The 26,849-nt window shown below is 35.7% G+C and overlaps 1 protein-coding gene across 1 annotated transcript; it reads left to right on the top strand.

Annotated features, from left to right (window-relative positions):
• The first annotated feature begins 409 nt into the window (after window positions 1-409).
• XPOT (exportin for tRNA) lies at window positions 410-26,849 on the top strand. Its single transcript, XM_074164695.1, has 24 exons — window positions 410-545; window positions 2,327-2,409; window positions 3,545-3,601; window positions 5,825-5,894; window positions 7,067-7,285; window positions 7,862-8,046; window positions 8,414-8,582; window positions 9,892-10,128; window positions 10,459-10,497; window positions 13,594-13,656; window positions 14,644-14,768; window positions 15,644-15,788; window positions 15,945-16,064; window positions 16,221-16,315; window positions 16,993-17,062; window positions 17,518-17,756; window positions 18,251-18,536; window positions 20,407-20,596; window positions 22,339-22,455; window positions 22,548-22,663; window positions 23,173-23,220; window positions 24,438-24,509; window positions 25,677-25,733; window positions 26,233-26,849. The coding sequence occupies exons 1-24, from the start codon at window positions 486-488 to the stop codon at window positions 26,257-26,259; spliced, it is 2,889 nt and encodes a 962-aa protein (XP_074020796.1). The 5' UTR covers window positions 410-485; the 3' UTR covers window positions 26,260-26,849.

Here is a 26,849-nt window from a genome sequence, read left to right as displayed (position 1 = left end):
TGGGGGAAAAAAAATGCACTTATCATTTGATAAGTAGGTGACTTATGGTTATGTCGTATCTTGCTGAAACCTTCTCTGCATGCTTGAAATTTGAGTTCAAGCCTTTCAATTGAATAGTGCACATCATGACATTTCTCTGCTAATTAAGATGATATTAGCTCTTTTCAAGAGAACTAGAATATGTGGACACTTCAAATTTTCCTTATTCAGTAAGAAGTTTAGTACTATTAAAAGTTGATTAAAGGACTTAAAATTCTGGTATCTATATCAAAAGTATGTACATTGATGTTTTGGTGGGGTACATACTATGTGTTTGAGGTTTGTGGGCAAAAATCTGTGGTTGTTGCTGTCCTCCTTTTTAATTTTTGTTGTTCTGCTGAGCAAATAAAGTTTTTCTTTCTCTATTTTCAGATGATCGTGGTTTCCCTTCTAGAAGAAGAGGGCAAACCAGTTAGGAGTCGGAAGCAAAGAGTATAGCAATAGAGATGGATGAACAAGCCCTTTTAGGGCTAAACCCAAATGCTGACGCGGACTTCAGACAAAGGGTACGTCGTTATCTTGCTTATCTCTCTAATAATTGGAGGAGGTGTTTCACTGCAAAAGTTTTATGTTTTGGGGGGCTGTGGATTTAAGGTTGGTAGTTTTTTTGATTAACCAATACATAGGGTTCAAGGTGGCAAGTACAAAACCAAGTCATATTGCAAGCATGTAAGCTGAAGGTTGCGTGTCACCAATTCTGTGAAATTACACTTAACATGCATAGAATTTATTTTTCTGGGCTCATGACTTTTTTAGTCCTTTCAATTCTTTGTACTTGTTGCTCAGCACCTTAGGTAGGTTCCCATAGAATGGAAAGCAGCTGCTGAAAACAATGAGTTGCTTGCAATTGCCCTTTGAATTCTTAGCTGGGGGGGGGAGGGTGTTTTTTATTTGAATGCATTAGCTATCTTTAGTGTCTTTTAATGAAATTTGTGGTTTTTAACTGTAATGAGGCTTTTATTAGCGTAGAGTAGGTTAAGAAAGTAATCATGGTGTATGGGTAACAGATACTTCATAAGAGAGATGCTCCTATGAAAAGGCATTGCAATTTATATAACAATTTAATGAGTAAATATTTCTGCTTACTGATTGATTATCAAATTGATTCAACTGTCTACAAGATAACCTCCAGTAAAATCTTTTAAGAAATGCAGATGGTAATACCTTGCTTTTGCATTCATAAAACAAATCCTGGAAGGTATAATAAAGTTAAAAATGTAGTTTGATGCAGCCCAGTATTGCTAGCACCCTTTTAAATATGTTGATTCTGGGTATTTGTCCTTCTTGAAAGGATGAATATAGCTAATCTTTAGTGTTATGTTAATAGAATGTCACTGTAAAATTTGACCATATAGATTTATTGACCTGTGCAGTCTGCCTGATTTTGAAATATTTTATAGTTAAAAGTGATTTACCTTTTCTCTAACCATGTGAGATGTAACATATAAAAGAAGTAGCAAACAATTTCTAGTAAAACTCTTCAGTGTAAGAAAATTACTGATACAACCTATAGGAAGTGAATTCTTGTTTTAAGAATTTATTACTTTGCAAAATTACTTTGGTGAGTGGAAATGGTTATGAACTAATAAAAAATAAAAGAATCCCATCAGTCCTCTTGAAATGCATTCATTCATAGAATTGAAATAATGTTGTTAATTTAATTTGTTTCAAAAGTTTCTTTACTATTTTGTTTAATAGGCCTTACTAAATCTTAAAGCTATTAGATCAGGGTAACCGTTGTCAAAAGCTATTTAGATGTTCTGATAAGCAACTTGATTTTCTAATAATAGAATCATAAACTGGCAGTTGTCAGGTGATCAGTGTTTGAATGTGTAGAATACAACCGAAGTGGTGCCACAAAAATAGTGAGTTGTTTTCAGTGAAAAATCTAAATCTGTTTCTCTTTAGAATTTGTGGGAGAAATTTTAACTTGGATGTGAACTTCCACATAAATGGAAAGGCCCTGAGTGACTTCCTCTAGTTGACCCTGTCTCCAGAGGTCCCTTCTAACCTTGAGATTCCTGATTCTATAACTTTTATTTTCAACTGAAAAAAACCAAAATCTTTATATTAAATGTAAAGTGGAAATGGGTACCTATGATATTAGCATTTAAAGAAACACTCTTGTATTATGCTAATTAGGGAGCTGTATAAATACTTGGATATATCCAAATACTGTCTGTTTTTTTGAAGGAGAGCTTTCTAAATGTGAGTCTAAATGTGAATGAGATGTCTTGCTGTGTGGTTTGTTCTTTTTTTAAAATGAAATTTACTTGGGTGTTTGCAGGCACTGGCCTACTTTGAACAGCTGAAGATATCTCAGGATGCTTGGCAAGTCTGTGCAGAAGCATTAGCTCAGAGTATATACAGGTAATGTAGATAAGAATCATTGCTTATTTTCATTAGTAATATATTTGGGTCTGGTTTTAGCTCTACAGCGCAATAGGCAAACTAAATAGCTGTAGGTTAATATGGTCTTCATACTATTTTTAGTATCATTAGTTGATCTGTGGCTTCTGTATAACGCCTTTCAAGGAAGAGCAATGTATAAATAAGACTCCATATTAATTTAGTAGTCTAAAGACTGCTGCTTTATGAAATCCAGGGAAAAAGCATGAGTCCTAGTGCTATCTTTTGGGGAGGAGTGCTGAAAATTTCCCATCGTGAGACTCTTGGCTTTATATGCAGTAATCTCAGAAGTAGTTCCTTGCCCCTCTTCTATGAAGTAGGCCATCCAGTTTTTCAAGATGCAGAGAGTATGTAGTCACCACTATTCTTGCACAGTCATATATTTAGATCGCAAATACTAGATTGTTGCTGTATCACAGAATAATTGAGGTTGGAAGGAAACTGAGGGGTGTATATGTCCTGAATAACAGCAGTGATTTATAGCAAGTGCTTTTTTGTAGATGATTTATCAAAACTTCTGACTCCAACAGAGTATGCAGTAATTAATAAAACCACACAGAATTTGAAAACAGATTTTTTAATCTTTACTCAAATACATCAATTGTTACAATTTTTATTTAGTAAAATAAATTCCTGTAAATTATATAGCACGTGGAATGTCCCTTCTTAATCTATATCTCAGGTTGTCTTCAGCTTTGCTCTTTAAGATACAACGTACAACTTGCACTTACTGTACTAATGGACCCCAAATGTATTATTGAAGCCTGACGGATTTTTATAAAGGTGGGATACAATAAGCATTGTAGTTTCGTATGTTCAATACCAAAATCAAAGCATAACAAATTGTTGGCTATAGAAAAAAAATATTATAATAGCAAATATAAAGATTAGTTTAATAGTGGTTCACTTTTACTAAATGAACTGCTTCAGTATTTGTCACTTTTGTAGTAATAGCAGTAGCATTTTTCTTTGGTGCACCGTAATTCTTGGTTTGTCAAAGGGACCACACCCTGGTTGTAATATTTGAGGAATTTTTTTCTTCCCAGAGAAGTGTACCATATTTCTACCAGTAACAGCATTTTCTTTTCTTTTCTAGTGATGATCACATCAAGTTCTTTTGCTTTCAAGTTCTAGAACATCAAATTAAGTTCAAGTGAGTAGTCTTTCTTGACACTGGCCATATAGACCTATTTAATTTTCCCTTTTTATTCTGCTTGCAAAGAAACTTTAAATGATATCTCTCATCTTTACATGGCTGATGAGATGGCTTTAATCCAGTACAGAGGACTTGCTTGTATTTCTTCACCTTTGCTGGGAGAGGAGTAGTTGGATTTTGAGCAGCAGTTGAGTTTTGAGCAGCATGCTCTACTTAGCCAGTCTAACACCTGTGTGTGGCTCAAAACAGACTGTTACGGTTTGAAGAACCCACAACAATTTATTGTCATTCACACAATTATTCTATCACTTGATGACCCCTCCCCACCCAAGAAGGGGAATCAGGAAGGAACAAGGAAACTGGAGGGTTGAAAATAAACAGATTTAATAGAATAAGACCGAATAATTAACATTAATAATGCTAAAGAACCAATATTGATCCTGCTACCGATATAAAATATATAAGTATTATACTCAGCCCATTCTATCAGCAGGAAGCTGTGCAGTCCCAGCAGTGGACAGTAAATGTCAGACACTGAGAGCTCTATGGCTTTGGGAGGAAGGGAAGGGCTCAGGGGTCCAGCAACAGGGCCTGAAGTTCTTGGGATCATAGCCATCAAGGAAGAGAGAATTCCTTAGCAAACTTTCAGATTCATTTTGAATGTGATGTTCATGGTATGAACATCCTGTTGGCCAGCTTGGATCAAGTGCCTGGGTCTTGCTCCTCCTCATCCTCACACCTGGCAAGGCTAGAAAACAGTGATGCCTTGAAACTCACATACCATAGCTGGCTATAAAGTAAATATTTTCATAAATTCAGACAGGAGAGTCTTCTAAAAATGCAGTTTTCGCTAGCATTAGAAGAGACCTTACTGAAAAGTAAAATTACTGAAAGAGAAATTAATCCTGCGTCGCTTAAATCAGGACACAGACCCAATTACCAAGGATTGCTTGAAATTACTTAGTCCTTCCTTTCTGGAGATTCAAGCCTTATTCTGTACTCTCACTGATTTTTGCAGAAAAGAGTCCTGTAAGCAGCAGCCTTGCTCAGTACACGCTCCTGGACTTCACACAAAGCCCTATTCATTCAATAACCATGGCAGAGACATTAAGAGAAAGTAGTCTTTTCACTGTGTGGTGTTTTCATAGAATCATAAGTTTAGGAAAAATACTTTGAAATAATTACATGGAACTGTATTTTTTTCACACTTTGGGCTTCTTTGGTCAGAACTTGAGCGCCATGGCAGAGGTGTCTGCCTCTCAGAATATCACCGTAACTGGTTGCAATATACGGAACCTGTGGGTTGGGCTTTAGATAAGAATAAGACGTATTTTGCAACTGATTTTCACAATAATGTATCAGAGCAAAAATGAAAGACTTAACTTTCTGTGATTTTTATTTACCTGATTTTACCTCATTGTCCACCTTCCTCTGCTTGTTCCAGTCCTGTCATCTGCTTCCTGCAGTGTGTTTTCTCTTGTTTTCCTACTGCTTATTTAATTTGAGCATTTTTTCAGTGCGGTTGCTTTTTTCGTCTCCTTAATGAATAGTTACTTGTGTCAGGAACAGTGGAGTCACACTCAGTCCTGTTAGGGACTGTACCAAAGGTATAGCTAGATCTATTGCAAGGAGGGTGTTCTTGGCTGAGCTAGTCCTGGGAAGAAACATGTTGAGGTGGGCTGGTTATAATGTCAAATTTTGCCAAGACTTGTATGTATGATGTTAAGCAGAATTACTTGTTTGCCTTGTGTTTTTGCTTTGTCGTATGTCTGATAATAAATGTACTGTAGGTCAGATCAGTGAAGGACTTCCTGGTCCTCACTATTGACAGTCTTCAATGTGTAGTAAACAGGTTTGAGCATAACAGATGCCTCTTCCTTTTCCCCATGACTTATGGTCAAATGTGTATTTTTTCTTAGGATCATAAGTCCTGTCCCTGGTAGAGCAGTCTTCCTGTAAATTTCAAGCTCCTACTCCAATACGCGAGGCCATAGTGCCTCAAAATGTAATCCACTGATATGGGCAAAATGTTTTTCCTTATTTTTATGTCTTTGATTCAAAAATTTAACATGAAAATAGATGAGTAAATTCCTTTTCTAGGAACCTCTCATTTACATTAACATGCAATATTATGTGCAATATTAAAAGAGTTTTTGCCTTACGAAATATTGCTCTTGTCGTAAAGCAGTTGTAGTTTGATCTCATTATGCTTTGTTTCAGATACTCTGAACTCACTGAAGTCCAGCAGCAGCTAATTAGGGAAACACTCATAACATGGCTGCAAGCACAGGTAAGTATGTCCTTTCACAGCAGTCTTACGTAGTAGGCTAACATAAGCCACTGAGTGTGGGCTAAATGTTTCATCTGTCATTTGAGTTTAAAGATGGCTTTCTGAAGATATACAGTATTTGATGGTTAAAAGCTTTTAACATGCTAATCTTTACTAGAAATTCTTTAAATCAGATGTTGTAAGGAAGTCTGTGCTTGCACTTATTGCTAAATATAATGATTGGGGTTTAATCAGTTGCGTGTGAAATAAGGTGTATGAAAAGCTTCACTTTAGAGAGGTATAATCCAAATTCATGATGTTCCTGAGTGTCTGGAGGAAGAGCAGTAACTCTCTGTTCAAGACCCTCTTGATCTGACTCCTGTCTACTTAGAATACCAGCAGATATTCTAGCAGATGTTTATGAATGAACATCATCACTCCTGTTAATGCTATGGCGGAGTATTGGCTACTCTGTCTCGTGGAATTAGTTACTGTAGCTGAACACGTAGTATCAGCTGGACCCAAGAGCTTGCAATCAGCAGAACCATCGAGTGGGCTGAAACAAGACTTGGCCTATACCTGCCATTACCTAGTTAGCATTCCACTTCTGCACTGGAAATTAACATAGTTGCTTTGTTTGTAGAAAGCTTAACAGTAGGAAATGGAACATAATACAATTTGAAAAAGAACAGATCATTGTGAAATGGATTAAATTCCTTTTGATTTTTCTTTGTGGCAAGCTGTTCCATTTAGCAGGAGCTATAGAAAAGGAGAAGAGAGAGACTGGTAGTGATAGATTTTCTTTTCTTTTCTTTTTTTTTTTTTTTTTTTAAAGCTAACATCTAACTTAGGCAGAAGCTAGCTATAAGAAGACTGTAGCTTGTTTTCTGTAAGTTCTTGTTTATTCCTTTCACCAAACTAACAAACTAGCTTTTGGTCTGTGAATAGTACACTTAATGTCTTGGTACTGAATGAAAGGCTTAGGACTGTGTCACCCAGAGAGAATGTTTTCCCTGTTTAATGCAATTTAGCTGAAATGTTTTTTGTCAAAATCCGTGGAAAGGTAAGGCTTTTCATTGATCTCAGCAAGGAAGAGAGGTAGTACATTAATCACTATACAGAGATTATCAATCATATATTATTCTTTTCTCATTTAGTAAGAATGTACAAATAAAATATCTTGTTTCTACCAGATGCTGAGTCCCCAGCCTGAGAAGACTTTTATTCGCAACAAAGCTGCACAAGTCTTTGCATTGCTTTTTGTTACAGAATATCTCACAAAATGGCCCAAGTTTTTTTTTGATATTCTATCAGTAGTTGACCTTAATCCACGGGGCGTGGATATGTACCTCAGAATCCTGATGGCTGTTGATGCTGAGCTGGTAGACCGGGATGTTGTTCATACATCAGAGGCAAGTTATTATTTTGCATTAACATTTGTTTTAAATTTCCAAAAAGTTCTCTTTAATTAGAGAAGAAGACTTGCAGAGATGTTGGTTTTTTCCTATGGCAACTCTGCCGTTGAGACATTAGGTGGTTTAGATCCAAAAGCCATATGTTGTTTGATGCTTTTTACTGATTTCATACTTTTCAGTTAATGTGGTTTTTTGCTTGAAGAGCTAGCAAACTAAAACTAATGGGCTAAGTTAGGCAATTTAATGTTAGACTGACTCATTTTAAAATGTTAATTTCTTCTAGTGCCTGTTTTAAGGAGTTCTAATATCAAAAATCTTCTTAATGATCTAGAGGACTTCTTTCCCCTTTGTCTGCTTTTTTCCTACCACAATGTCCAAACACTGAAGAAAAAGAGTGAAAACTGGGGTATTTTGGTTTTATTTCTTGCAAGAAAAAAAAGTGTGCTCTTTTGGGGTTTCTGATTTGAGTTATTCATCTTGCTAGGACAAGTGGTGTCTGGTAGTGGATACAAAAGTGCTACTAATTTGATAAGATGCTAATAAGACTGATTAATCCTTTTTCTGTATTGACAGGAAGCTCGTAGGAACACCTTATTAAAAGATACTATGAGGGAACAGTGCATTCCAAGTTTGGTGGAATCGTGGTACCAAATCTTACAAAACTATCAATACAGTAACTCAGAGTTGACATGCCAGTGCCTTGAAGTAGTTGGAGCTTATGTATCCTGGATAGATTTGAGCCTGATAGCCAATGAAAGGTAAGGGGGCTTTGTTGGAATACCTTTGCAAAAATAACTCTGATAGCTTGCTGACTGTATTTCTCTGAAACAGATTTAAAATTCATCTTTAAAAAGGACTTTATTTATATATAAATCTTCGGAGTTTGGGGTTTTTTAGTAGAGTGAATAACTTTGCAAACCAAGCTGATACCATGGCCAAAATAGACACTACAGTTTGCTGGATTCTCCTTATAGTGTATAAAGTGCTGGCTTTAATCAGTACAATAGACTTCAAAACTGTCTTAGAGAAAGAAACCATTGTAAATAATGGCACACAAATAATATGAAGCTTCTATAAAATGCTGCTGTGTACATATAAAAATAACCTTTTATTTTTTCTTTGAAGGTTTATAAATATGCTGCTAGGTCACATGTCTGTGGAAGTTCTCCGGGAAGAAGCCTGTGATTGTTTGTTTGAAATTGTAAATAAGGGAATGGACCCAATTGATAAAACAAAATTGGTTGAATCTCTATGTCAAGTATTGCAGTCTGCTGGTCTCTTCAGTATTGATCAGGTTTGTGTATTGCTTTTTACAATAGGAATAAGTCATGGGTTTCCGACAGTTGTTAAATAAGCCAATGAACAGAACACTATAAAACTAAGTTCACAGATTAGAGAGAATTAGTTGTGCTTCTGCATCAAAGCAAAACACTTCTTACACTTTTCTCATACTTTAATTAAGAGCTTGTTATTAATATTTGTTACTCATTTAAAACACACTGCATTTTGTTTGTCCTCAGCATGAGTTTTTCATTTTGGAAGCAAGACATTATGTAACTCCCCTGTTCCTCCCCTAAAGCACGTCGTGCTCAGTGTTAATGCTGCTTCTGTGTTTCATAGCCTTGAATCTTCTCTTCTGAATGATTCCATAATAGGTATTATAGCCAAGGTAGAGGGTTGTTTTCTTAAGGGTGAGACATTAGATCAGCTGTGCATAATTAGGCAGGGGAAAGAGCTTTCTTAAGGGCACGTATGTTCTGCGTGTCTGCACCATCAGACACGAGGTTTGAAATTCTTATCTATAAGCTGGAAAAGTGTACCTACTAACCAAACACACATTCCCTGGCAATTGCAGTGTTTAAGGAACAGCTGTTTTCTACCTGCCATGGAGAAAGAGAAACCAGCCCCTATGAAGCTATAGTCCTTGGATTGCAAGGCAGTTATCTCTTAATTTTGAAGCCTTTGTCAAATTTGTATTCCTACTTGAATGCAGAAAATGTGCCTTCATCAATTCAGGAGGTGTTTCTCTAAAAGTCTTACCTCGGTCTCTCTGAGGAAGACTTCTTGTTCTTCTGCTTCTGGACAGTTGTGGCAGGTAGCAGACCATCTGTTTGGGGTGACTGGTCTAGGGGTATTTCTCAATTCTGATCAACGTATTTCTGCAAAAGGAAGCCATAAATACTTAATAGTAACTCACTCTTACAAGCAGTACTGAAAGTTACTCATTATCAGTATTTCTGAAGTGAGCTACAGCTGTTAACTCTTTGCAGTTTTCCCATAAAAAGATTTTCCTCTTATACAGCCTAAAAATTTATGGTAGGTATGTGCTTCTGCTTTTATTTTGAACCTGCTTCTTGCTGTAAAGTAAAAAGAGAAACAAACTAACCTGAAGAGATGTTGTATAATGGAGGACAGCCAAATCTGGCGTTGCTTTAATTTTATTCTCTCTCCATTCCCCAGGCAAAACGAACCAGGCAAATGTACTTTCCATCTAGGAGACAAATACTGGTTTTACTTCCTCTACATACCAGCACAGTCTGTAAGCTCATACCATTTAAATATGAGCTCTGCTAGTGTTTTTAATCAGATGTTTTTTCTTGCAGGAAGATGATGTGGATTTTCTGGCCAGGTTTTCTAAGCTGGTCAATGGGATGGGGCAAGCACTGATAGCTAGTTGGACTAAACTGATAAAAAATGGTGATATGAAGAGTGCTCAAGACACTCTGCAAGCTATCGAAGCAAAGGTGGCCCTAATGTTGCAACTGCTAATTCACGAAGATGACGACATCTCATCTAACATCATTGGCTTTTGTTACGACTACCTTCACATCTTGAAACAAGTAAATACATCTGGCTTTAATTTAACATCGCTTTTTGACATATCATTTAGTTTGATTTTTGTGGGAATATATGAATGTTAATACTATGTGCAAGCTGACTTGCAAAATAAGTTTTTTGACTAATGAGCACTCGGTATCTTTAATGGTTGTGGTCATGCTATTTCTATAGTGTTGTTTGGAAGTCTGAAGGAATTGGGTTAAGTCTTGCATTAAGTGGAAAGAAGGCTTGCAGATCATATGGCTGTTAAAAAAAGCAAACCTGTCTTTTCCTATTAGACAGTAATAAAGAGGCTACTACACACAAAATAACACTTGGAATTTATTTTACAGCTTTCTGCACTTTCAGACCAACAAAAAGCTAATGTAGAAGTAAGTATTTTCTTCTTACCAGAGATTTCTTTTTTTTTTTTTTTTCAAGATCACATTGGGTCAGAATTTTTCATTTTGCTGAAACAAATCATGTTTTATTTATATGCCTTAAAATGTGCATGTGACAATAATTAAAAGGGAAGGCTTAAAAGTAAGGACAGTGTGTTCCATCTTCTGCTAAGTAACTACAGATGTTTCTTTAAATAGTAAACCTATATTGAATTGTGTATGAAGATGAAAGCTATTTTAGAGCTGGTCTTCCCAAGCAACCTTTAAGCATATGTTGGTAAACTTCTATACAGTCTGTTCAGTTGATAGAATGTTCTTAAATCAAGGCAGAAGAGCAGGTTTTTTCCTGAAGCTTTGTTTTTCTATTAAAGTATATCCTAATTCCAAAGGATTGGGCAAAGAATGGAAAGGGTTGTCTTAAAATTCAACCTTGATAGTATCATAAGTTAAACTTACATTTGAATTGCAGCTTCTTTTGTAACAGTTATAATGAGCAGTTATGTTAAGCGTTACATTAAACTATACATTAAGCTTAGGTATATATGCTTGAGTTTATACATAAGCTTAAGTTCATATATAAAGCATTAAGTTTAATAAATAAGATTTATGTCCAGTTTTGGAGGTAGTAAACTCTTTTGGCTTTTTCAGCACAGTCTTTTTTAATTTCTTTTCCCTATCGCCCTTCTGCACCAATGTGGATGTACAAAGTTAGATGTTGAACTGGTTAGATTGGTGCAGGTATTCTGTAATTTCGTACAGCTGACAGCTGTGATTCATTCTCCTTTACAAAGAAAACTGAATTCTGTTCTAACACGAAAAGTTGAATTCGAGTAACTGTGCTCTAGATTATCTTGATCTTGATTTTGTCTAATGCCTGTTTAAATTGGATGAGGTAATACAATAAGAGAAGTTTGATAACATCACTGAATCTTTTTATTTTTGTTACTATGTCTCTTGTTGTTATAACTGGATCAAACCAAATTACAACTGCAGCGCACTTAAGGCAATATTTGAATGTGTCACTGTTTCAAAATTATTGTTTTGTTAAACTTGTTTTCATACTGAGGAACTTTGTGTTATAATTATTTTTTAATTTTATTGAGCACTTCTTGAGGATTTGTATTAAACTGAGAAGTGGTCGTATCAGTCTTTGTTCTTTCATTGAACTCATAATAAGAAAGTATTTGGAAGTAGTCTAAATCTTCTTGTTGTCTGTCGTCTGCTGCTAAGCGCACAATTTAAAGCTTTCCTTTAAAGTTTTGCACCTAAGAAATTCTCACTTTCAACTTGTTCATCATTTGAACAGTGAAAAGGGGGATCTTGTTTATTGTGGCTTTGAAGTCCCAAAGCTTTTTCTCATCAGCAGAATCACAATTCTTAAAATGACAGGTGTTTCTAAGCATTTCTGGCTACAAGCATATCGCATTAATGTTCTGCTATTATTTTAGTATCACTTCTAACAGAGAAGCAGAGGCTTCTCACAGATGATGCTGATACTTGGTGGCAATAGAAAGCCTGATCACAGTCTTGCTATTTGACCGTGTTCTTCCTCGAAGTATTACAAGTGTCTATTTCTGCAAGATCACCAAGAATTGCGCCTCAGTAACCTAAGTTTAATTCGTTGGTCCATTTTGGTGTTAAAGAACTTCAGGTTTTGCACTTAAAATGAAAAATATGTAATTGTGATTAACTTGTCAAAAGTGTTTGGTGTAGGGTTGTGGGGGGGTTTTTTATTTACCCTTTTCCTTTGTTTATTTGTCTGAAATTTATGGCTATCTGCATTCAGAACCTCCAGTACTGGAAGTGAATTGCAAAATGCTAACCAAGTTCTTGCTGATAAAATCAGCATTTTCATTTGCTGTAGTTATAATAAAGGCTGCTGACTACCGAATTTAACCAACATGGAAAAGAAAAAAAAGCACAAGTTTGTTTTTTCCCCTGGTAGTAGGTATAAAAATGAGGTGCTCTGTAATGTTGACCAAATACCTGTTAATATTCTACTGAGTCTTCTCCAACATTCAGTGAACTTGTTTCTTGTAATAGGTATATGGATATGTCCTGCCCCATTACTTCTTGCTACGTAATATTCTCTTGGACTTCTAACACTATATTGTTGTCACAGACATAAAAATGGCCTGCCTCTGATTCAGTTTTAATTATTCAGAGTAGCTTTCTGTCCATTTGGAATGTATAGTTTTAATACACATTTTTGTAGGTTCCCCAGAACAAACTGCTAAACTGAAGTGAAAATTAAAATATAGTAGATTTTTAAACACTTGTTTTAGCTGCGTGTGACTGTCAGATTTCTATCCGTCCTGGAAAGCATGAATGGAATTGAGTACTCCCTGTATTTTAAACATTAAATCAGAGTTTTAAAACCTGAACTAGTAAATGCTTTGTAAGATCAAAGTGATAGATTTAGAGTTTAGGACTACAGTAGATATGAGATCAAGTCTTTATTCCTGTTTTAGGACTTATCAACAGTCCCTTCTAAGGTGAAATTGCACATCAGTGCTTTAACTGATCTAACAATTTGCTGCTGCTGAAAAGGGAAGGGTTTGCCTTTCTTACCCTTGTTCCCTGCTCCTGGCTCTTAGTCTTGGATTCTTTGCTGAACCAATTCAGCATGTTAACCTGTCCCAAAAAAACCCTTTCAAGGATGTTGAACAATTAGAGAAGTGAATTTTATGGATAAGCTGACCTGCCCCTTTAAAACAGGATCTTGGACAACTTGTTTAGCTTCCTCAGCCTGGTTTAGTCATCTTAATTATTGTTTTCAGTGTGAACCGTAGAGCACAGATTACAAGCAGGAAACAAAGCCAGATAATACTGTTAGAGACAGAGAGCTCCAAGTCATCTCTGCTGTGTATCTGGAATGGCATCTGTGTATTGTTTGGATATAATCCATCTGTTTTAATTTGTTACTTCTGTTACTTCTGCTGAGCCTCTGAAAATAATAATTCAAATGGGATTTAAAATATTGTAAACATTTAACACTTGCTTTAACGTTTCTTTTACTGTAGGATTCTAACTGTTGCTGCTTACTAGTTGTCTGCTGCTATGCTTACAGTTCTGTTTTTATCTTAGGCAATCATGTTGGCTGTTATGAAGAAGTTGACATATGATGAAGAATATAATTTTGAAAATGAGGTATTGTGTTATATGAATAAACAGACAAATGCAACTTAAATTACATGTAGTAAAACTTGCTTAAACTTTTAAAATCCATATTTTTCATAGACTGAGGATTTTAAGGTAGGAGGCGAAGGTTTGTAGGCTGAATTTTTTTTTTTTCCTATGTGGAAAGCTTTTTTAAACTCTGGGTACATGTGCATAGGACAAAACAACGTAGTAAAGGGATATCCAAGCCATTTCAGTTAGCAGAATATTTCTGGCTGCATTTGTGCAGAACAATTCCTAGGCAAATTCGGCTGTGCTGTTAGCTAAACGTAGCTCTTGAGCAGGCTTGTTCAGTGAGAGTTTGCGTGTTTGTGCACATCACTTTTGTCTTGCAAAAAGGTTTGAGAAATATATTGTGTAATGAAACTCTTGAAGAGATGCTGCTTGACCTACTTCAGATGGTCAAGCCTCTGCAAAAATAAGATAAAGGAGGCAGAAGATCTTTGATTTCACTTTTCCTCCCATGTTTACATCTCTGTCAGCCAGCAATAATGATTGAATATGTTAGACTTACTTTTGCTTCAGGCTGTTTGGAGAACTCTAATCTTAAAAAGGTTTACTTAAACTGTATGCAGTCCATCCAAAATGTTTCTGTCAGTTTAATGTTAAAGCGAAGCTAGATACTGAGAACATCTTTGAGGAGTGAGTCAATTTTCAAGAACTGGGTCAATAAGGCTCTGCCAGGAGCATTTTCTTTCTTGTACTTTTGGCTAGTTTTCAGTTTGGAAAGCCTTTTTTTAATGTTTCTGGACTGAATGTGGTGGATCTCAACGTATTATAACCAGTCAAAAAAGGGTGTTATTTTGCAAGAGCATAGGGTGAGCGTTACTGAATTCTGAGTGTGGTATACTATTTCTGTATGTACATGTTTTTGGTTTAGGTATAATTGTCTAAAACAATTGTGGATTAATTTAAACACAAAAATAGGGACTTCACTGACATGTGACTGTCTTGTAGGGTGAAGATGAAGCAATGTTTGTGGAGTACAGAAAACAGTTGAAACTGTTGCTGGACAGACTTGCTCAGGTCTCACCAGAGTTACTGTTGGCGTCTGTGCGCAGAGTTTTTAACACTACACTTCAGTAAGTTGGGTTTTTTAACTTGCTTACACAATGCCCTTAGCTTTTTTTTGCCTTTTGTAACTGTCAGAGTTTGTAATGAACGTGTGACATACCAAGGTGAAGCTAATTGATAGAATGAGCTTGTTACAACTTCATGACTTTGTATAATCTTTTACTCAGCTGCTTAGAAAGAAAAAACTTTCTTTTTGTAACATTAAATGGCAGCTAATTTTTTTTTTTCTGGAGATGTCTCTTGATCTTTTTCATTTACCTACACAGCAACAGCTATTTGGACAGGTGTTCAGTTTACACCTCAAGGAAATGCTTATGAGATGTGGCAAATAATTTTATATATTACTGCTATCAGAAAACCAAGGTTGAATAGGGAAAAGAAACAAAAGTGAAGTATTTTTTATGAAAAAGAGCAGAACCAATCCTGGAAATTGTGCATGTAAATAAGCAAGCTCTACTACTAGCTGCCTGACTAGGACGGTTGTGTGTCTGCAAATAGGAATCTAGTATTTTTGGTGGCTTCCTTGTACCTTGCTCTTTAGTGAGCCTCTTTCTAAGTGAAGCTGAATGGCTTGTCCATACATCATAGTATGTGGTTTTGTACCTACATAAGCGCTTCAAGAAGACTGTAGCTTTCAAGTTGAGACTGGTAAAAGAGAATTGGTAGTGCTCCGATGGAGGGGTGCTGCATTTGTGGATAAAGTCTTCCAGAAGCATTCCGAAATACTGCCTAAGTCTTGCAGTGTTTTTCTTAGTTTAAATCTGCTCTTTTTATGCTATGCATCTGAAGAAGGCTCAAAAGAAAATACTAACTAACATGGTGGAACTATATTATTACATAAGCTACTACTGACTAACATGATCTTCATATTTTTTTTCTCTAGGAATTGGCAGACTACACGATTCATGGAAGTGGAGGTAGCTATAAGGCTGCTGTATATGTTGGCTGAGGCTCTTCCTGTATCTCATGGTGCTCACTTCTCTGGTGATGTTACAAAAGCTACGGCTTTACAAGACATGATGAGAACGGTAAGCATGTGTGTTGTGGGAGCTATTTAAAAATGCTAATAAAGACTGGAACACTCCAGTTCAAATGGCTCATCTTAATTATCAACATGTCACCTACATTGTAGTTTGATGTTATAAATAGCTGAAGTACTAACCTGCTAATGCTTTTATTTGTAGCTGGTGACTTCTGGTGTTAGTGCCTATCAACATACGTCAGTGACCTTGGAATTCTTTGAAACAGTGGTTAGATATGAAAAATTCTTTGCTGTTGAACCTCAGCACATTCCAACTGTTCTAGTAAGTTTTATCTTGTTTGCATTTTCAACTAGATAAGTTCTTTAGACTTAGGAAATTTTCTTATTTTTTGAAGCTGGGTTTCTTAAATTGTTGGATGATTAGCTTTTCCCTCCCTTGTTCAGGGATTCTAAGACTGAGATATTTTCTTGATTGCAGATGGCATTTTTAGATCACCGTGGTCTTCGCCATTCAAGTCCCAAAGTACGAAGTCGAACAGCTTACCTCTTTTCCAGATTTGTCAAGTCTCTTAAGTGAGTAAAGCTGTTACAAATGTATCCAAATAGCACTGAATTTACCATATCTAGCCCTTCTGTACATCACAGTTGTCACTGAAACAGGCTGGGCTTCAAACGGACTGCAATGAAGTAATATATCAATACAAAATCTAGCAGGATTGTCCTATAGTATAATACTAACGTAGCAGTGGAAAAATTTGTCACAGAACAAAGAACTCAAATACATATGCTTAGCTTATTTTGATTAGCTGTTAAAATTGACCAACAATGTAAATGTCTCCCCTGCCTTTCCTCTGGGCAGACATTTACATTGTTGTAAATGTCCCCCCTTTCCCCTTTGAACAGTCCTGTTGGTCTTACTTCACAGGCATGTATTTATTGTAGAGGCAGGAGAAGATCCAAGTTGATTCAGATTTCAGAAGGATCCATTTTTCAACTGTTAATGAAAATACTAAAAAAAAGATAAGAGAAAGGAAAAAATGTTTTATTTCCCAATATGCCGTGTATCTGTTTGGCCTACCACAAGCACCATATCCGTAAGCCAGGTTTCTCTACAACAGTGCCTTGATATTTAAAGTGGAGTTCTATATTGAGAAGGTAGTTTAGTGTCTAGCTTTACAGCCTAAATAAAATACCAGGAAACCTGTAAAAATGCACAGTAAATATTGTTATGAACTTGTGTTTTCCTTCAGTAAGCAAATGAATCCTTTTATTGAAGACGTTCTGAATAGAATACAAGACCTGCTGGAACTTTCTCCTCCTGTGAGTACTTAGAGCAGGTTTTTGTAATAAATAATAAATAAGGCTTGCACTTACTCATCAGCGTGCCTGAGTACTTGCTGAATTGTCAGCTTAGCACACAAACATTTAAACACAAATAATTGTCTTGCTTTTTTGGTGTGAGATTACTTGCATGGTTCCATTTGTACCTAATTTTAATGATCTTGTTTATGTGGGTTTCTGGGAGCATTGGCTAGAGATGGGGTATATATATAAGCCTATCCGTCTGAATTGTATAAAAATAGTTGTTCCTTCAACTATGTTTTTACCTGTACTTAACACTTCTACATAAATAGGAAAAGAATATAACTACCGTAAATGTACTATAGAGATTACTTAGGCATGATTAAAGAAAGAGTAGTATCTTTAAACTTTGAGGAAAAAAATTTTTTGATAAAGAACACTTAGTAAATTATGCCTGTTATCTTTCATTTTAGGAAAATGGTTACCAGGCTCTGTTAAGCAGTGATGATCAACTTTTCATTTATGAAACAGCTGGAGTATTAATAGTTAACAGTGAATACTCTGCAGAAAGAAAACAGGCTCTAATGAGGAATTTGTTGACTCCGCTGATGGAGAAGTTCAAAGTATTGTTAGAAAAACTGATGATGGCACAAGATGAGGACAGACAGATGGCACTGGCTGACTGCCTCAATCATGCAGTTGGGTTTGCTAGGTAGGTACAGCACAGTGACCCTGTGTGTGTCTGGTTTGAGTAAAAGGGAAATATAAAGGATTTATTGGGAGGAGGGGCTGAGTTTCTACCTGTGCTTTATTGACCTAGAAAATCATCAGTGATTGTAGAATTTCTTATGGTAGCCCAGAAAATAAGTTAAGTCCCCTTAGAAAAGGCTGCTGTGGATGGAGATACAGAGAACATTGAGCAAGTTTATAATCAACCAGCATCTATTCCCTTCCTCAAATAATTGTGTGGAGCTATTCTAATCATACGTTGTTTGTAAACTGTTAGAATTTAATTCTCCAAAAACTGCCAAAATGTAGCTGCTTCCTATCAAATAACTCTGTTCATTACTTCCAGCGTTTGGCTCCCATTTCATGAAATTCTAGTCTAGTGCATGGGTTTTAAAATATATGTTGTTCTCAGTGTTATTGCTTCTCCATTGTGTTGGAACATGCGTTTATATAAAACTTGCTGTATTACTTTTACAGCCGGACCAGCAAGGCTTTCAGCAATAAGCAAACTGTAAAACAATGTGGCTGCTCAGAGGTTTATCTGGACTGCTTACAAACATTTTTGCCAGCTCTCAGTTGTCCATTACAAAAGGAAGTTCTGAGAAGTGGTGTCCGCACTTTCCTTCACCGTATGATTATTTGCCTAGAGGAAGAAGTTCTTCCATTCATTCCTTCTGCCTCTGAGCACATGCTTAAAGATTGTGAAGCAAAAGATCTTCAAGAATTCATTCCTCTTATAAACCAAATAACAGCGAAATTTAAGGTATGATATTGCATAAGCTTTTCAGGATCAAAGTGTTGCTGGTATCTCCTCTTTTCTGGTTCCAGGAAAAATAGCTGCGTCAAACCTTTATCTCACAATGAATAAGTATATTTCTAAGGCTGCTACTGGGAAACATAGTCTTCAACCACAGTTGTGTATTGCTGGACTTGCAGTGATTAAATGAGTGTTTTTCTTATTAGCCTCAGAATTTTATGTTGTTTCTAAATTTTTGGGTTTAATATTTTAAAAATAAATACTACTTGCAGCACAAAATTACTTTTTTTTATTGACACAATTAACTTCATGCCCCCCACTGAAGTGTTAAGCTAATATTACAAACTATGCAAGCTCCAAAGAGAATTTTCTATTTTTTTGTAATGAGATTTCCAGGAGATACAGAAATATCAGATGCACGTATAGGGAAGAATATTGATTTACAAGATCTCGATGCACTGGTGTTGCATAAAAACATATGCTGAGCCTTAATGCATTGTTATTCAAAATAGGTTGACAAATACAGATGTTTTGAAATGGAGGCATGAGATACAAATAGGAGCAGGACTGTCAGCTGATTATCTAGCAGAGGTTCTTGAAGTGTCACCTTTAAGAGTTTCCTAGTTTCAAACAGTTCAAATGCAAAGTCAATGAAATCTGTGAAGTTACTAACCAGCTACTCGTGGTTCATTCCCTGGAGCTGCCACGAGAATATTGCGCTGTTGTGAATGGGATGGGAAATTCATTGCTTTATAAGAAGGTTAAGAAGCCCTTTAAATAGGCTTAAATAAGTCTTCCAGCAGAATGCAAAATTAAAGTTACTAGAAGTAAAGAGAAGTAAGTTCTGTGAGCCGTAGAACAGAGCCTCATGTGAATCTAGCTTGTGGACCTCTGCTTGGAATATCCCATCTGCAGAGCAGAGAGAAGGAATTTTGAAAGTAAGTATATCAGAGAAATAAAGAAAAGTACATCAGAGATTAGGGAGGAAGACACTTATTACTCTAGTCTTTTTCGCAAGTTATGCTAAAAGCAAGATAATTAAAAATAGTCTATATAAGTTGAAGGTGGAAAAAAAAAAAGGTCACAGGAACAAGACCGGATAAATACCGTGTTCAGGTGTGATGTTTAACTTCATATGGTACTGTACCATTCTTACTACAGTATGTTAAGATAAAGATCCTAGCTTCAATAGTCTCACCTTGAATGCTTTCCAGGTACAGTAAAGAAAAGATTAAAGGTAAAACCTTGTTAAGCATTAAGAAATGAACGTCTGAGTTGCCTCTTTATGGAACTCTAGGGTGTTGCTCAATAGCACACACCTTCAGTTTTTCAGTTCAGAAGTGTTCAACTAATTTAGTGTCATTACACATTTCATATTTCTCACTGTATGTGGGACATAAATGACAAGTTTCTTCTGTAATGCCAGTAGTATTTCAGCTCAGTAAAACTTCTTTAAAAAAATCTTTAAAGACAAGTACTACAAAAGGCAGCTTGCTGTCAGTTTTAACATCTCAGAGATGTATTTTCTGTAACTACAGTGACTTTACAATAGCCCCCCCCTTGATATTTCAGGGAATTTGAAATTGTATCTGTCTGAACATAAGGATGGGAAATCTTGAAAAAGCTTCTGTTTCTACTCAGAACAAGACTAGACAGGACTAGGTTTTTTTGTGCAAAAGACTTGCAATAGGTGGCGTGTAACTCAAGATGCAGTAATGTTCATGGTGACCCTGATGTGACTCACTTTGTTGAAGTAGTTGGTACATGAAAATACTGACTTTAAAGGTGAATCAAAGAGAATTGTTAATTAAGTTTTAATTTCAAAATGTTCAATTTCTGTAACTGTTTGAGTAATACCCTCTTCCAACCTCCACAGACACAGGTTTCACCTTTCCTGCAACAGATGTTTATGCCACTACTTCATGCTATTTTTGAGGTGTTGCTCCTTCCAGCAGAAGAAAATGACCAGTCTGCTGCTTTAGAAAAGCAAATGTTACGGAGGAGTTACTTTGCTTTTCTGCAGACAGTAACTGGCAGTGGAATGAGTGAAGTCATAGCTAATCAAGGCAAGTAGTTCAGTTTCTCAAAGGATAGTACTATGGTTATTCTCATCTCTTTTGTCTGCTAAAATCATTAGCCTAATTCCTGTCAAGTACTATTAACGATGTTAAGATACAATGGACTAATGTAAATATTCAGCTTGCTTGTTGCTCACCTGTTGCGCAAGAACTTGGGTTTGTGAAGTCCAGCTGTAACAGGCACATTCTTCCTATTGATCTTTTCAGCTTATATATGATCACTGGGTCTATAAGGAGAAGGAATGGTGTATAATACATCATTGTATTTGGTTAATCTGAGATCATATATCAAATATGTAACAATATAGATATTGTATATAACAATAGATACTATCAATATCTAACAAAGGATAGCAATGGTCAAACTGCTGGGCAAGACCACTCATGGCTGCCAGCATTCATTGCCGTGTTTGTTTTTTGAAGGACACATCAGTATTTCTGTAATTCTTTTATTACTATCACTTGATATTGTTATCTATGGGAGAAGGCAGCATATGACTTCCCTATGTAGTTACTAGGTTTTCCTCACCCTTGGTAGCCAAATGCAAATTACTGCTTTTCATAGCAGAAGTTGAAAGTTGAATGTCCAGTTGCTTGATTCTTTTAAGTGATTCTTTTAGTTTGTATTCCATCACCGTCAAAATGGCTAGGGACTTGAGAAGCTTTAGAAGTGAGTCATCTGATAGGTGGAGCTCAGACTTTCACAGAATCACAGAATCTTCTTGGTTGGAAGGGACCTTTGAGATCGAGTCCAACCACAAAAAAAAAAAAACCAACCAACAAATAAACAAAAACCAAACACCAAAAACAAAACAAAAACAAAACCCACACAAAACAAACACCCACAACCACACACCACACCCACCCACAAACAGACTCGGGTACTAGAGCATGCCCTGAAGTGCCATGTCTACACATTCCTTAAATACCTCCAGGGATGGCGACTCCACCACCTCCCTGGGCAGGCTGTTCCAGTGCCTGACCACTCTCTCAGTAAAGTAATTCTTCCTAATATCTAATCTAAACCTCCCCTGCCCCAACTTTACACTATTTCCTCTGGTCCTGTCATTATTCTCTTGGGCGAAGAGTCCAACACCCACCTCTCTACAACCTCCTTTCAGGTAGTTGTAGAGGGCAACTTTCTTCCTCCTGTCTTAAAATGGTGGTAATCCCTGTGGGAAAGGAAAATGTGGCAATAAGAAGTAGTGAGAGCTTTCTTGAAAAAGGCAATTTAGTAATTGTGATGTACCAAGAAATTTGTAAAGAGATCAGAAATAAGCATAGATGCAAAGAAATTTGAAGTGTGATAAAAATATCTTTCCATATATTGAGAGATAAGCAAACTACTTTGGTCCTGCTGAGTTTTAATCAACTCTACCAGGTTTGGGTAGAGAGGAGAAGTAGGATTTTGACCTGCTTACAAATACCCTCCTTGGCTTTGTGTGCATTAAAGACCATAAAAGCAATTAAAATCTCCAAATTTAAAAAACAAAACAAAAAAAAAAAACCCAAAACAAACGAAAAAAAACCCCAAATTATCATAACCTAAATAAGAGTTGTCTTGCATCGTAGGGGAAACTTCCTAAAAATATTTGAGATTTGTGCAAAACAGAGCTATTTTGAAGTTGAAGCGTGTCTTCCAGGTCAGTATTTATATAAAGTAGTGTAAGAGTACAGGAAGATTTTTAGTCTGCAAGTGGAAATGACAAGGTCATTTTAATGTGTTTAAGGTGCAGAGAATGTGGAGCGTGTGTTGTTCACTGTCATTCAAGGAGCAGTGGATTACCCAGATCCTATTGCACAGAAGACTTGTTTTATTATTCTTTCTAAGTTGGTGGAGCTCTGGGGTAAGACTGTCTTTCCATGAGTCTTTGATTGCAGCTGTTATAAGCGATAATGAAGCAATAATAGAATGTGGAATGTTTTTTTTTCTTTTCAGGAGGTAAAGATGGACCAGTAGGTTTTGCAGACTTTGTCTACAAGCACATTGTTCCTGCATGTTTCTTAGCACCTTTGAAGCAAACGTTTGACTTAGCAGATGCCCAGACAGTATTGGTTTGTATTATGGACACTTTTTTTTTTTTTTTTTGCTTTCATTCTTCTGGGGCAGATTCAACCTAAGAAACCTACAATGGCCAGCGGTATCAAAGATCATCATCTCACAAATAAAATCCCTTATGTTTTTTATTGAGGTACATGGGTGATTAATTATTGAATATCATGGTACTATATTCTGTAGTTCACCTATACTCAAAATCAAGCTAGAGAATGGCAGATCTGAGTATTTAATATTGACCTATATTACTTTTTAACTAATGTTTGGTGAAAGTGAACACACGCAGGTGGCTTTCTTTAGTTCATTTTGGGTTCAGCTGTGACAAATCTTTCTGCTTAGACCGGAACAAAAATTGGAAGGTTGAGGCTGTTACCATTGTGAGAGGGGAAAATGAGGGAATAATGGCATGAACAAATGGCCCCTGTTTGGGGCCTCGTTAGGTTCTTTGGCTTTAAATACTTAACCAATAGACTAATCAAACAGTCTAATGTTATGTATTACATTACAGGCTTTATCAGAATGTGCAGTGACGTTAAAAACAATTCATCTCAAAAGGGTAAGCTTCATAATACTTTGCAGGGAATAACTGCTGCAGGTTTCTTTCTAGTGCTTTTGTTAATTCTAAAAATTAGATACGTTCTAGGGTGAATTACTACTCTACCCTTATATAAAATAATAGACTGACTATAATGCTGTGTAGAGATACAGGATCCAGCAGTTCTACCTCTTGATAAATTACTGCAAAATATCAACCCTTCATTAAGAAGATAAATCTGCTCACTTGATTGTTACTGTGTTTAATTGATCAATTGGCATTCTTTCACTTTTCACTGTAGTACTTAAACTGACATAAAGAGCAATTACAGATGTGCTATAGAGTACTTTGTGAAAACTAAACGTATCTTTCAGTGTGTAGGAGACCAGATGGAAAAACATTTATGGAAAAAATAATTTTTGCATTGTCTGATGACTAAAACACCGTTGCATATTTCCATTTTTAATGGAAAATGAAACAGTTTCTGTCTTTGTGTTACTGTTTTCTGCTATACCCTTTAACTTGCTGGCTACCTTTTCTGTCAAATGCAAGTAAAAGTCACAACTACACAAAAATTGTAAGAAGTTATAAACCAGCAGAGAAAAGACTGTGTTTTAATTGAGGATAACTTCCAAATTTGTTCCTTTTTTCCCCAAAACAATGAAGAGAGAAATCTGTAGGAAATTGAGCTTTGGTAAATGAAATAACTTCTTGTTAAAAATGCTGTTTCTTTTAACACTACCAATACAAATACGAAAAATGATCGGAAATCTTCTTTTCCCCTTTTCATTTGGCTACTAAATTTTACAATGGGAGTAGTATGGTAAAGCAGTTGGCAGATACAATTGCCAATTTTTAATTTTTTTCTTTCATATGTCAGATAGTGAAATTAGGGCCGCCTTTTTACTTAACTGACTTTCACAGTTGGGATGTTACAAACCGTCTGGCTGTATTGTAATTCTTATCTCAGTGCAATTTTTCAGTGCTTTGTATTTTTTTCTGCTTTGTAACAAAAGATACTGATTGCAGTAGAATCCTTAATGCCAAGGTTGTGAAATCTTTGTTTGCTCGTGACTGAGAATAGCGTGAGCAGTTGGTATTTGATATGCACAACTTCTCTGTAAAATAGTTACGCAGACCACCTGTTTTCAAACTTTTCTGTAGCATACAGTATAGAGCTAGGGCTTCCCATATGTACGAAAAAATACTTGTACAAATTATGTACTGCTTTTCTTTAGGGTCCTGAGTGCATTCAGTATCTTCAGCAAGAGTATTTGCCTTCTTTGCAAGTAGCTCCTGAGATAATCCAGGTAGGAATTCCTAAAAGAACGTTTTGACAACTCTTAACAATCATAAATGTTAAACAGGAACAAAATGAAGACTGACAAAGTTAACCTCCTACCATCCCTCAGTAAAGCTTACTCTCATATTGCGTATCAGAATAGGATTAATTTAGCATAAGGAGTAAAATTACTGCAAGAGTACCTTGCAGAAAAGAGTCCAGTGTGACTAAGACATCTTCCTACTTCAATTCGAATTTTAACTTGAGGAAAAAATATTGGAATAACTAGAGTAATAACTCAGAAGTAAAATAAATAATGTTGAATGTATAGAAAGTGTGATGATAAAGGCCGTATTTAACATTACAGAAATTTAGGCCACAGCACTGGTTCTACTGTAAAAAAATTATGTACACCATTAAATGGGGGTGTGTCTGTGTGTGTTGTGTGCTTATTTAGGAGTAGTGTAAGAGGTTTCTCAAAAGTGAAACTTTTTACCTGACCGTTGTCTCAACATCAAGCGTTGCTAGCTGTATGGTAAGCATTGCTGTGGAGAAATTGTTAGGTGAATGCTTATTGTTAGGTGACAACTTCATTTTATTTGCAACTAATTTGAATACTATAGTAATCAGGTTTGCTGCATTAGGAGCCAATTATACTCATTATATGAGACTTGAACTGTAGAACTTTTAAATGGCATTAAATGTACGTAAGGATCAAGTATTATCTCTTGCTGGCACCTCAGTGTTTTTCTGACCTAAGATTATAACTTTTTCAAGTGACAGATATGTTCTGCTCTTCCCTAGGCTCACTTAGCATGTACATAATACTTTTCAGCATAAATGTTCACCCGAAGTATTCATTTCAAAGCCACCAAAAGTTAATGGAAAAGTTAAAGGTTTAGAAACTCCTTGATTGCAGTCCTTGTAGATAGTCTTGTTTCCGTCTAATAAGCGAAAAGTGAATATGATCTCCTATATTTGAAAATACATATTCTTTTTTCACCCCAGAACGCGCTTGTCATAGCCTATTACAATTTTTTTATCTGTAACATGCTTTTCTTTGGTTACACATTTGGCAAAATACAAACTAATATCAATGGTTTTACATACAAGGTATTCTATGCACTCCTAACTTATCTCAGGTTGTTTTGTTGCATCATTTAGTTATTTAGTATTTCTTTATTGTCTCTTACAGGAATTCTGTCAAGCACTTCAGCAGCCTGATGCAAAAGTCTTTAAAAATTACTTAAAGGTAAAGATTTTTTTTTCTTTAAATAGCTTTCAATTCCATTTGAACTTTGTCACACAATTCAGTTGTGGTAGTGACCTGAAGTAAAATTGAAATATTGAATTATTTAATAGTTTTTAGTTATAGGGAATCTCCAAGTAGTAAAATCAGTTATTTAGAAAGAAGGCGCAAACAACAACAAACCTACATCTGTAGAATTGTCGCTTACCCTCAGCACCTTGCCATCTCCTCAATAGCTTGATATTCTTGTGGCTTATATTTAATAGTTGAAATAGAAAACAGTGATGCTGTAATTGTAGAGAATGTGTCTGAATGTTTCACTTTTGAGGGTGTGGGTGTAATTGAATAGCAAAAGTCACATCCTTGAACCTAGTGTGTTAACCCGTACATTAAAAAAAAGAGCTCTGTCAAACTGATTATCTCATACTCAACCATTCCATGTCTTATATTTCCTTTGTCTTAAAATGTTGTTTGGTTTTTTTTTTTAATAAATTTTTAACAGGTGTTCTTCCAGAGAGCGAAGCCCTAAGGAAAATACTGGAATCTCATGTACCTTTTTCCACAATGCAGAACTCTGGTTGTTAATTTATAAAAACGCTAACTCTTGTGCCATTCAAACTCGTTTTGTTGCTTTGTGCTTACATCAGTACATATTTTAGCCTTTTGCAAAAAAGAGAAATGCAAATCCCTAACTTGTGTCTCAAACATGAAGGTATGTGACGACGTTAAAAATAATCTGTATACCTACACAAACTTTTATTATGTATAGGATGATTTAAGCTTATGCTGTAACACGTACAGCAATGAAATGACACTTATTTTTGAAATTAAATGTAAAAATCCCTTCAGACCATAGCGATGGTTATTAAAATGTGTACATTTTTGATACTGAGTAAAATGTTTTCATAAGACATAAAATTCATTTGTTCATGTATGGTGACATGAAAATAAAACAATCAAAGTCATTCTTGTAGATAGTCATTTCATTGAAGTTGTCTTAATGATAAAATATATATATACCTCCTATAAAACAGATTGGTTTAATAAATGATTTCATTTAAAAGTAGCATCTGGTTCTATCTTTTTTTATAAAAAAATAAAATAAAATTTTATCCAGTG

Source organism: Numenius arquata, chromosome 2 (genome assembly GCF_964106895.1).
Source record: "Numenius arquata chromosome 2, bNumArq3.hap1.1, whole genome shotgun sequence".
Lineage (NCBI taxonomy): Eukaryota > Metazoa > Chordata > Aves > Charadriiformes > Scolopacidae > Numenius > Numenius arquata.
This window is presented reverse-complemented; position numbering and strand designations above follow the sequence as displayed.

Bases quoted from the DNA above. Each gene is read 5' to 3' on its own strand.
- XPOT (XM_074164695.1), top strand. From the start codon at position 486: ATGGATGAACAAGCCCTTTTAGGGCTAAACCCAAATGCTGACGCGGAC. The intron at 13,657-14,643 runs GTATTGTGTTAT...ACTGTCTTGTAG, and splicing joins AATATAATTTTGAAAATGAG to GGTGAAGATGAAGCAATGTT. The intron at 22,456-22,547 runs GTAAGACTGTCT...TTTTCTTTTCAG, and splicing joins TAAGTTGGTGGAGCTCTGGG to GAGGTAAAGATGGACCAGTA.